Raw genomic sequence first — 12,048 nt, 5'->3', positions numbered from 1 at the left:
CTTTATTTATAATCCAGTATAAAGTTACCTATGGAATCAGCCTTGTCCCCGCACTTGCTTACATCCTAAAATAGTCTAGAAAAATCAATGAAAAAGACTAATCTTTCTGAAAATCATGCTGATTTCTTTTCAGTAAGTCTTCTACATATTTTTTTTAAAATTCTAACAATACTTTCAACCATTCTTCTTCGGAACAGGTGTGAAATTAATTGACCCATAATTTTTCTTTAGTATTCTTTGATTCCTTTTTAAATAGTGAAGTCAGATTGGCACCTGTTCCCATAAAGTAGAACATAGCAAGTTTTAAAGAGAAGGTGCTTACATTTGTGAAAAGATCAGCTATTGCATATTTGTATTCAAGTTAAAAACCTGAATATGTCCTTGAGTTCTTTTGTATGGGCAACCAAGATCTGTCTTCACTAATATTAATATATCACAGCACATCAATCATTTTTCACTTTGTTACTGACCCTATTTATCAGATCCCAAGCGGAAAGAATAGAAAGAAACTTACCTCCCATTGGATGAAGGTTGCCCAGTGTGTTCAAATTCCCAGAAGAAGCAGCTGCTGTCTGCTGAAGGAGCTGTAAATAAAGCTAGACATTACACCAAAAACAGAACAAGAGTGAGAATGAGGGCTGGCTCCACTTCTGGGAGACACTGCACTACACCACAGCCAAAATGCCGTTACAAGCACAATTCTTACTGACCACACATATCACCAATACACACAAAGCAGCAGTGAATCCATACCAAGAAGGATGCTATTAAAAAAGGAACAATCCAATTGCTCATGCAATTCAAGATGAAATATTCTTCATTTACTCATGGCTAGTGTGCCACCAACACTGGCTACAAAGGTTTCTAACACTGGTGAAACATTTATCTGCTAACTCCTCCCTACTCAGATACCATAAAAGTATTCTGAGAGGAGGCAAGGTAAATAAAAACAAGGGAAGAAGGCTATAAGGGCAAACCCACAGGTAACAGTAATGTCTTCTGTCAAGGTAATGACTTAATAGCTAACCAGCTCATGTAAGATGTAATGAAGGGAATGACTCAGCAGGGTCTGTATCCCTTTAAGAAACAACTAGGTCTGTGTCTCTTTAAGAGCTTTTGTAAAAAAGGAAGGCTCCACAGCTGTGTTCTCTCTTCCATTTTCCTATTGTAACCATGGTGTGTTTGATCCTGCTGTATTAGCACATATATGTATATTGTTCCTGGTGTATGATATTGTGGGTAGTGTAAGATAAACCACCCTTTACTATAGACCACTGTTTACTGTGTTTATTCCTGGGTTATCTCGCACAATTAAGACTATGCACGTTCTGACATCTTCATATTGTGTATATGGCAGGGTACTGTGCAAATTGGTAGAGTATTGTATATTGGTACTGTAGTAAAAAGAAAAATAAACGTTCATTTCCCTATTTACTCTATAAATGCATAAGTTCTACAACATAAATCCTCAACTAAGTGCCACATTCCTTCTTACAATAGAAATCCTAACACATGGCAATACTTCAATGTTAAAAAACATTTCAATCATCTATACTTACCACTCCTACCACTACCAATTTTTGAGCTTGTAAGAGAGTCTCAGAATGAGAATACTTGCAAACAAGAAATGTGTGTTAAATTATTTAGAAAATAACTCTGATCAGAAACTGTCAAATACACTCACTGCCAAGTACTGGGGTCCAAGTGTGTTTAGTCCAGCCAAATTTCCCCAAACAGAGGCAGCACTAATCTGTTGCATCTGTTGCTGGAGTTGTTGTGCGATTCGTTTCTGTTCTTTATCTTTCTGAGTATCTGCAAATTTCACTACGATGGGAGAAGAGCATCCCTGCAATACAATTCACACAGCTGTAGCTTTTGTCATCTTTCCAAAATCCTAACAATTTACATTCTTTAAATAATTGCTTTAAAAAGAACATACATTCTGAAACTGTCTGCTTTTTAAAGCAACCTGTCACATTCCAGAATTCCAATGCAGATTCATGTATCTTATTTATATTTCCTATTTTGCACAGAAGTGGAGAAAAGTATGGTTATGTGCCATGCAGGGGGTATGAATGAAGAGATGTTAGCATAGTAACTAGAAAGCTTAAACTAAACATTTGTGTATTATGATTTGGATGTGTTATTACCACTCATTGACGTTATCAATACAATTTTTAAAAAAACCTTTAAAACTCAAAAACAGTTGAAAATATAGTGCTTTAAGTGTTTCTACAAGAATTTTAAGGGATTTTTTAATATAAACTAAAATATCTGGCTGTGATGGGAAGTATTAACTCCTTTGGTAATACTGCAAAAGAGAGTCCAAGTGCATTCTTGGAAGCTAAACATGAAGAGAATCTCAAGTGAAAGTATCTTTAAGAGGGTGTATTTTGTTGACTTTAATGGGTGTCAATAAAACTCAATCATCAGATAGTAGGCCCTAAACGGTGTAGGCTTTAAAAGTTACAACTAACACTTTAAATTGTCCTTAGAATACCATTAGCAATACTTAAATACAAACATAAAAACCTCTCAAAATTGGTTTGTTTGTTTTTTTACCTCCATGGTCTGTGCTTGATGCATTGCTTTGATTGCTGTTTGTGCCATTGCTCTTGTGGTAAAAGTCACAAAAGCACAACCTAGAAGGGAATACAGTCAAAATTAAATAGTTTATCCAAATTATCTCCTGAACAGAAGAAACATCTTGCCCATTTCTAAAACTTCCCAATTAAATATAAGGGGCTTATATGTCTATACAGATGGGGAAGACAAGGGATGGGGAGACAGGAGGAGAAAGAGAGGTCTGAAGGGAAGAGTTATCAGTTGCAAACAGGTCTGTGTGTACCTCGGCTTAAGCCATCAGGACCCCGTAGAATTCTGCATTCTTCAATTTGGCCAAAAGAGGAAAACATCACTCTGATATCATTTTCATTGCACTTCTTTGAGATCATCCCAATGAATAGTTTCCTATCTTCCACCGCTAAGATGAAAAACAACAACAAAAGTTGAAAAGTAGCTTGACTATTTTACCTGATTGGGTAAGTTTCCTTGTTCCTTTTATAGAACAATCCAGAAAAAATTATCAGTAAGTTTCCCCAAAATGAACATTATCATAAGCATCAGAATACTTTCTTTACCCTCCCACCACCAATCTAGAATCTTCAGTCTAGAGCAAGAGTCAGAAAAATCTATTCTCTCTCAGTTTAGTAGAAGAGCTGTGTGCAAAAAGCAATGAACTGAAAACAAACGTTTTGAGTTTCAAACAATCTATTTTAACATTATCGGAAATGTTTCAAACTTCTGAAGCTGTCTTCTTTTGAATATGAAATAAAAATGTCTGCATTTCTTATTCTGATTTTCAACAGAATAACATGAAATTGCGAGAGGATGTTTATTTCATTGATGGCATTGTTGGGATCTGAGCTTTTAATATTTTTTTTAAGTGTCCATAAGTTGCAATTTTGGCATATAATGCAATGAATGTTGCTGCAACAATGTGATAGGACATACCAAGGCCAAATAATCTTTTACACACACTCACCATTATTCTTTTCACTGTCAGCTGGCTTCATTTGAATGGGATGGTGCATCTGTGATAAGAAAGTAATGGAGGAACATTTTATTTTATAAAGTAAACTGTTTGGAATATGCAAAACAAATTCAAAATGTTTTCAATATAAAACAATCATTTCAAGCTCACAATGGCCTGTACTGTCCATTTATAAACTATTTTGAATTTGTGCTTAAATCACTTCCAGGAAGGTTTGGAACTATTTAGTGACTAAAATGGGACATTTCAATCTTGAAAAATGTTGAATTCAAAGCCCTGAGAACATCCTACAAAGCATCACCCATCACTTATACACAAAATAACTGTATTAATTTGAAACATGTTATAGTCAGGTACTTATCATTTTATTTGTAAAAAAAATTGTTCTGAACAAAGAGATACAAAATAAGTCATAAATATACAGTAGGACAAAGGATTCCACACAATCTACTAGGGAAAATGTAGCATTTCCAATGTGGTTTTGCTGATATAGAAATTATATAATTTGTCATACCCCTGGGAGGATCTTCATGTTATGAAGAGCATTCTGTGCTTCTAGTGCAGCTTTACGGGTATAAAATGTAACAAAACAGCACCCTACGAAATAAACACATTCTGTAACACATACTAAAAGCCACTTCAAGCTTAAATTACTACATTAGTTAATTATCTAAATTGGGCATTTTTAGCATCCTAATTCTGAACTTTTTTGAGACATGTAATATACATTTGAATGCCACATATTCCAGGTGTAGCCTTCACATGACCACCAACAATTTTTTTTATAAGACTGAAAGCTGTTTCTTTCAAGAATCTTGACTAATTAGATGTTAATTTACAGTAGAATGTATGATATGAAAACTACCTACTTACAGACTATGTTTAAACAATCTAGTTAGATCTAGAGATATCCCACAAAAAGGGGACAATTTTATTGGAGGAAGGGGAGCTTTATTAACTCACTCTGTCCTATGCAGTTTCCTATGCTACAATGATTTCAATCTTCTACTAATAATGTTTCAGGGAATGAGAGAATAAATTTGTTCTGCACATGAATTCCTTCTAGATCAGACAGTATATTTAAAATGTTATATGTTTATTAGGTCTTGTTAATATATGCTTCCCAGTAAGTTCGTAAAGCAAATAATATAATTATTTCTTCTGATTTTATGGGGGGAAACCCCCCAAATATCCTACAAGTAAAAAACAGAACAAGATGGCTTACTATATTTTTCTAAAAAAAATTCCCAGTATTACCTCTTCCCCAACACCCTCTGCCCACCATCTGAAGTGACACAGATTCTATCATTCTACTATATAAGACCACCAAACTGTAATTCCTAGAATGTATAACTGGCCCAATAAAAACTCATCTGCTCTTGAAATAAACTGCCCACACACCTCATTTATGACTCACATATTTTAATAATGTCCTCGTCCTCCTAATAAATTAGTAGTTTATAAACTGGACTGAAGGTCAGGATAATTTTCAGTCTTATAAAATGATTCGTTTGAGAGCCTTGTGTATATTATGAAACCAGTATTATAGAAGATGCGCATTGGATATTAAATGGACAATGATTATTTATAAAACTTAATTAACACATATCATTGTGGATAACAAAATTAAAAATGTTCAATTTACTATTATTAAATATTTACTATTACTATAGTAATTTACTATTATTATTAAATATAGAAATGAATGACACCAGTAGGTGCCTGGAAACACTCATGTTTGTATAAATAATGGAAACAACTGGGTGAAACTTTTAATGTACACAACGCTTGATGCCAATCATTAAGTCACTTGGTTCTATCTGTGGCCCTACGTGCAGCCAAATGTTGCCTTTCTAAAACTTGATGGGAAGAAAAAAAAACCTCTCACCTTTGCTCTGAGGTGGGTTTTGGCTTCTGTCTCGCAGGACATTAATTTCATAGACAGCACCATACTGTTCAAATAGATCTCGCAAGTCTTTTTCAGACCAACTCCGTGGGACTTGGCCCACAAACATCTTGATAGCATCTAGGTCTGGTTGGTCAGGATGATCCAATGTGCCATTCATTTTCTTTGAGCTATATGAGTCAATGAGAAAAATGTGATAAGCGATTTTACTGGCAAGGTCCTGATCAACCTTTTACTTGATATACAGTATTTAAATTGCTAAAATTCAATGTATTTAAATATAAATATAAATATAACACACACATTTGAAATACTAAGGGAAAAAAGTTCAGGGTAATATTTTTCTATACAAAAAATATGGTTGGCTGATGACTCACTACCTTCTCCCAAATATACCTGAAAGTTTCTAATTTTATTTAGCAGCTTATAAATGAAAATGTTTTAGGATAAATAATCATCTGAAAACAAGTAAGAGCTGGGCACATACTTTAAAGTGACTGTAACTCTCTCTAAAAGTGCACAGAAAGTCAATATTATTTAATGTACTGTAATTTAAAAATCAGTGATGGTTGTTTGAGCACATCATGAGAAAATATATTTCAAAATAATTAACTTAAAAAGAATTAGAATTCGGTTCCTCATAATTATTTTTAAAGTATATGCCTGCTTTTTAGGTACTTAATTCATTGTTCCATTTTTTTAAAATGTAAATTAATCTGAAAAAAATATAGTTGCTCTATATTTGTACTTCTAAAAATGAAACTGCCTCTGGATACTGAAGAATAATTATCCACAAGGATGAACTCTCAGAAAGCTTTTCCTCTTGAAAAAATGATTTAAATTAGATTCATCCTAAAAATGCTTCTAATTTGGCAAAATGTACCTAAGAACTGATATTCTTTTAACCTAATTGAATAAGAAAAGTAATCAAATAGAATGAACAGAAAGATTGCTTTATAATGACGAAGGCCGAATAATGAAAATATAATGAATGCTGACCCAATTAAAGCTAAAGGTATTACATGTGCCTGAATCCTAAAGTTAGAAAAGACATATTTAAAAACAGAAACCTAAAGGGGAACCACAGAATGCAGCCTAGTATCTATAGGTCAGGGGTAGGCAACCTCAGCTCTTTTATGACTCATGGACTTCAACTCCCAGAATTCCTGAGTCAGCATAGCTCAACTGTGGTCATAAGTCAAGGACAACGTGTATTGCAATAGCAAAATGGAATGATCGCTCCAGAGCAACGGGCAGCTGAGCTCAGCAGAGTGATACATCTTTGTAACATAGGAGATGGCCAGCACCCATTGGACCCTTAAACCCAACGCTGCTGTTCAACGCAGGAAACTTGTGATCACCAACTCTGGACCTGGCAAAGGTGGACCGTATCATTCACAGAAGATAATGGGAATATTTCTAACTGGTGAACTAAACAAATAAATTAAATAGTATTAAGGGAAATGTCCCAATAATTTATTTCAATTTATGAATCTTATACTTCTTTCTACAGTATTTAGACCACAAATTTTCTAATGGAAGGTCCTATTAAAACTGAACAGAAACTTAGGAAAAAGGAAGCCATATTTAATTCCAGAAGACCTAGATTTAACATATGGTATTGCAATCCTACACTGATGGACAGATACTGACAACTGAAATGTAGCAAAGTTGAGAATGACTACTAATCACTTAAGGATAAGCATTAACTTCAACAACAACAAACAAATTCTAAAATCCTGAAGAGAAAAAGACTTAGAGAAAACTAAAGAAGGAATGCATAATGAAAGATAAAGCAAAGTACTCTCCTTAATTTTTCCTCCATTGTAGGAACGGACTTTATAAATTGTGTCAGAAAGATTAAATCTCGGGATGAGCTGGAGTTACTTAGAAATAAAAGATAAGTCAAAATGCTCCTCTGCAAAGAGAAAGCATCATATTGGTAATAAGTGATGAGAAGGCAGAACTTTTAAACTCCTATTTTATGCCAAACTTCTCCCAGAAGGGGAATATAGCTCTAACTGGTCATTATTATTCCACAAGAGGGAAGGAGGGAACGGAAGAGTAAACGAACATTTAGCTAATTTAAATAAATTCAAATTTCCAGGGTCAAATGGATTGCATCTTAAGAGTAGTGAAAGAGTCACAAAACTACTCTCAATAATCTTTCGGAACTCTAGATTAGAAGACCGATAAGGCCCAGCAAATGTTACTGACATCCTTGAAAGGGAGGATCTGGGAAACTACAGTTCTGTTAGCAATTTCATGTATAATACTCTAACACAGGGGTAGGCAACTTTGGCTCTTTTATGACTCCTGCACTTCAACTCCCAGAATTCCCAAGTCAGCATGGCTCCGCTTGGAAACCTCTCGCTTTCCCCTCAGCAGGGCTGGCTCAGGAATTCTGGGAATTGAAATCCAAGAGTCATAAAAGAGCCAAGGTTGCCTGCTCTAACAGATTGTTAAACAGCATTTTGGTGAGTATGCCCTAATTAACAAGAGTAAGCTCACATTATATGCGGGTCAAGAAGCAACAGTGAGAACCGAACAAGGAACCACTGATTGGTTCAAAATTGGAAAAGGAGTCCGGCAAGGCTGTATACTGTCGCCCTGCCTATTTAACTTATATGCAGAGCACATCATGAGAAAGGCAGGGCTAGATGAATCAAAAGTTGGAATTAAGATTGCCGGGAGAAATATCAACAACCTAAGATATGCAGATGATACCACTCTAATGGCAGAAAGTGAAGAGGAACTAAAGAGCCTCTTGATGCGGGTGAAGAAGGAGAGTGCAAAAGTTGGCTTGAAACTCAACATTAAGAAAACCAAAATCATGGCATCCGGCCCTCTCAATTCCTGGCAAATAGATGGGGAAGAAATGGAGGTAGTGACAGATTTTATTTTTCTGGGCTCCAAGATCACCTCAGATGGGGACTGCAGCCAAGAAATTAAAAGACGCTTGCTCCTGGGGAGGAAAGCTATGGCAAATCTAACAGCATTCTAAAAAGCAGAGACATCACCCTGCCAACAAAAGTGCGTATAGTCCAGGCCATGGTTTTCCCAGTTGCAATGTATGGCTGTGAAAGTTGGACCATAAGAAAGGCTGAGCGCCAAAGAATTGAGGCCTTTGAACTATGGTGCTGGAGAAGACTCCTGCGAGTCCCTTGGACTGCAAGGCGTTCAAACCGGTCAGTCCTAGAAGAGATCAACCCCGACTGCTCTTTAGAAGGCCAGATCCTGAAGTTGAAACTCAAGTACTTTGGCCACCTAATGAGAAGGAAGGATTCACTGGAGAAGAGCCTAATGCTGGGAAAGATTGAGGGCAATAGAAGAAGGGGACGACAGAGAATGAGATGGCTGGATGGAGTCACTGAAGCAGTAGGTGTGAATTTAAATGGACTCCAGAAGATGGTAGAGGACAGGAAGACCTGGAGGAATGTTGTCCATGGGGTCGCGATGGGTCGGACACGACTTCGCAATTAACAACAACAACAAGCTCACATTTGTTGCAAACGTTATCATGCTACACTATTTCCTTTCTTTCTTTGATAGAGATTACTAGCTTAGCACATCAGGGGAATGTTTTGGACACAGTGTCCATTGACCTCAGTAAAGCTCTTGAAGAACTATCTCATGATGCTTTCTACTTGGAGTGTAGTTATCAAGTGGATGGTTAAATGCTGTGTCCTAAGCCCTATGCTGTTTAACACTTTAGTCAATGATGGAGGAGGGAGTCGAGAGGACACCTATTAAGTATGACACAAAGCTGGTAAAGATGGCTAGTACAGAGAGGACAGAAGATTCAGAGAGTCTAGAAAAGATTAGGTAATGGGCTGAAATGAACAGAATGGAATTTAACAGGGAGGAAATAAAGCTCTATATCTGGCAGGAAAAATGAAAAGTACAAATATGGAATGGGAGAGATAGATACGTGATAGTAATATGTATGAAAAGAATCTGGGAGTCCTTCTCAATCACTAATTAAACATGAAATAGCTGTGTGATGCATTAATTAGAAAGGAAGATAGTATTTTTTGGGGGGTGGGGAAGAGATTAATAGAAGCACAAACTCCAGATCATGGGACTTGATTTTTCCAATTACACTGCCTTGATCAGACCCCATTTGCAATACTCTTTTAGTTACCAAAGGTCGTGGGGGTTTTTTTGTTTTTTTTTTAAGGAAGTGACAAATAGAAGCAGTTTCAAAGACAACTGAAGTAGTACAATGTCTGGAAATTAAGACTTGTAAGGAGCAGTTAAAAGATCTATGTTTAGCCGATAAAATAAATGATGTTAGGGTCAGGGAGATGAGACAGATAGTCTTCAAGTATCTAAATAACTATTATGCAGAAGATGGAATAATCTTATTTTCTATTGCCTCAAAAGTCAAAATCAGAATCACTGTGTTAAAAACCTTAAGAAAGCAGGCTCTGGCTACAGTCAGGAAGAGTTTTTTGATTCTATGAGCTGTCAGTCAAGGCTGCCACAAGAAAATTGTTATTTTCTTTTGCTGGAAGTATTTGGCACAAGGTAGATGTTAATCTGTTAGAGATGATTTAGAGCAGTGGTTCTCAACCTGTGGGTCGGGACCCCATTTGGGGTCGAATGACCATTTCACGGGGGTCGCCAAACAAGGCTGTCCGCCATTTTTTCCCCCTTTTCTTTGGCCACGCCCTTGGCACCCGGTGATGTATAAGTGGTTGGGGGTTACCACAACATGGGGAACTGTATTATGGGGTCGCAGCATTAGAAAGGTTGAGAACCACTGATTTAGAGAGAAGGACATTAGACTAGATGACTTCTAATGTCACTTCTAATTCTCTAATTTTATAAAAACAATTCTTTTTTTCGATAATGATTATATACCTATTTTACAAGAGCAAATATCCATTCAAGGGCTTAGGGCCCTGTCTTCCTAAATGTTTAAAGGCCACTGTCTTCCAAACTGTGCATCTCATAAACCATAAAGTCTTTCTCTATGGTTGAATAATAGGAAGGCCCAACTTGATTGCAGTAAGAGAAAGAACCTTAACTTAGCATATCTAAAAAATGAAACTTTTCTCCAATATGCTAGACTGTACCCTTTTTATTTAGAATAATCTTTGTAAGAAATGTAAAACACATTTAATATATTATTTCAGATGCTACATCTACGTGCTTTTTGTCCACTGTCCTTTTCCTTCGTTTTACCTCCTTAATAAGTAGAGATTTGAGAAGTATTTATTATGATTTAGTATTAAGATTTGATAAATGTGCAAGCACCAGAATAGCAGTATAAGTTTGAGATTAAATAGAGGAAAAGATTACTTGTATTCATAAATAAGTACTCCAAATACACAAGTAATCTTTTTCCTTGTATAAGAGCCAGAGATGGACAGCCATATAAATTGGATAAATATTAATGAAATTTCTGCTGGTTTAAACAAAACAAAACAAAAAGGATCTTCCATGATTTTATACAGATACAGTAGCTATAGAAAGTCTACATACCCATTAAAATGCCAGATTTTTGAAATGTAAAAAAAAAAAATCAAAATAAATCACTTCAGAATTTTTTCCACTTTAATATAACATATAAGCTGTACAACCCATTGAAAACCAAACTGAAATCTTTTTGGGGAGGGGGGGGGAAATAATTAAAAAACTTACAATAATGTGGTTGCATAAGTTGCGCACCTTAAATATACTTTGTTGAAGCCCCCACTGATTTTATGGTAGCAGTTTTTGGAGTAGGAGCCCATCAGCACGGCACATCTTGCCTTGGCAATCTTTGCCCACTCTTCCTTGCAAAGGCACTCCAAATCTATCAGATTGTGAGAGAAACTCCTGTGTAAATCCCCTATTCAGGTCACCCCACAAATTTTCAACTGGATTCAGGTCCAGGCTCTGGCTGGGCCATCCAAAACTTACTTATCTTCTTCTGGTGAAGCCATTATTTTTTTGTTGATTTGGAGATATGCTCTGGATCTTCATCATGTTGAAAGATAAAAATTCCTCTTCATCTTCAGCATTTTGAAGAGCTGTGATGGTACAGTGGTTAGAATGCAGTGTTGCAGGCTGACTCTGCCCACTGCCAGGAATTCAATTCTGACTGGCTCAAAGTTGACTCAGCCTTCCGTCCTTCTGAGGTCGGTAAAATGAAGACCCAAGTTGTTGGGGGCAATATGCTGACTCTGTAAACTGCTCAGAGAGGGCCGTAAAGCACAATGAGGCAGTATATAAGCTTAAGTGCTTTGCTATTGCTATTTTAGCAGAGGCCTGAAGGTTTTGGGCCAAAAATTAACTGATATTTGGAACTATTTATAATTCCTTCCACCTTGACTGAAGCCCCAGTTCCACGTGAAAAAAAAATTAATCCCAAAGCATTATGCTGTCACCACACTTCACTGTGAATATGATGTACTTTTGGTGATGTAGTGTTGTTTTTGCACCAAACATACTTTTTGCATTTTTGACCAAAAAGCTCAACCTGGATCTCATCAGACAGTAACACATTTTCCCACATGCTTTTGTCAGACTTGATGTAGGTTTTTGCAAAATGTAACCAAGCTTAGATTTTTTTCTTTGTAAGAAAAGGCTTCTGTCTTGC

General features: G+C 36.2%; 1 protein-coding gene across 16 annotated transcripts in view; it reads right to left on the bottom strand.

Moving 5' to 3' along the window:
• CELF1 (CUGBP Elav-like family member 1) overlaps nt 1-12,048 on the bottom strand; it is a 58,368-nt gene that overhangs the window by 12,914 nt on the left and 33,406 nt on the right. For 14 of the 16 annotated variants that reach the window (XM_039357406.1, XM_039357371.1, XM_039357360.1 and 11 more), the window contains 7 exons: nt 5,442-5,629; nt 4,068-4,150; nt 3,545-3,593; nt 2,849-2,983; nt 2,563-2,642; nt 1,685-1,846; nt 515-596 (listed from right to left, as the gene is read on the bottom strand). In XM_039357406.1, the coding sequence (XP_039213340.1) occupies nt 515-596; nt 1,685-1,846; nt 2,563-2,642; nt 2,849-2,983; nt 3,545-3,593; nt 4,068-4,150; nt 5,442-5,619 (769 nt within the window). In that variant the 5' untranslated portion in view covers nt 5,620-5,629. The remainder of the gene's footprint in view (nt 1-514; nt 597-1,684; nt 1,847-2,562; nt 2,643-2,848; nt 2,984-3,544; nt 3,594-4,067; nt 4,151-5,441; nt 5,630-12,048) is intronic. The other 2 variants (XM_039357351.1, XM_039357341.1) reach the window with 1 other exon arrangement.

This window comes from Crotalus tigris, unplaced genomic scaffold, assembly GCF_016545835.1.
Source record: "Crotalus tigris isolate CLP2741 ecotype Arizona unplaced genomic scaffold, ASM1654583v1 scf7180000017576.4783729, whole genome shotgun sequence".
In the NCBI taxonomy this organism is placed as follows: domain Eukaryota; kingdom Metazoa; phylum Chordata; class Lepidosauria; order Squamata; family Viperidae; genus Crotalus; species Crotalus tigris.
Note: the sequence above shows the minus strand (reverse complement) of the source record. Positions and strands in the feature narration are given on the sequence as shown.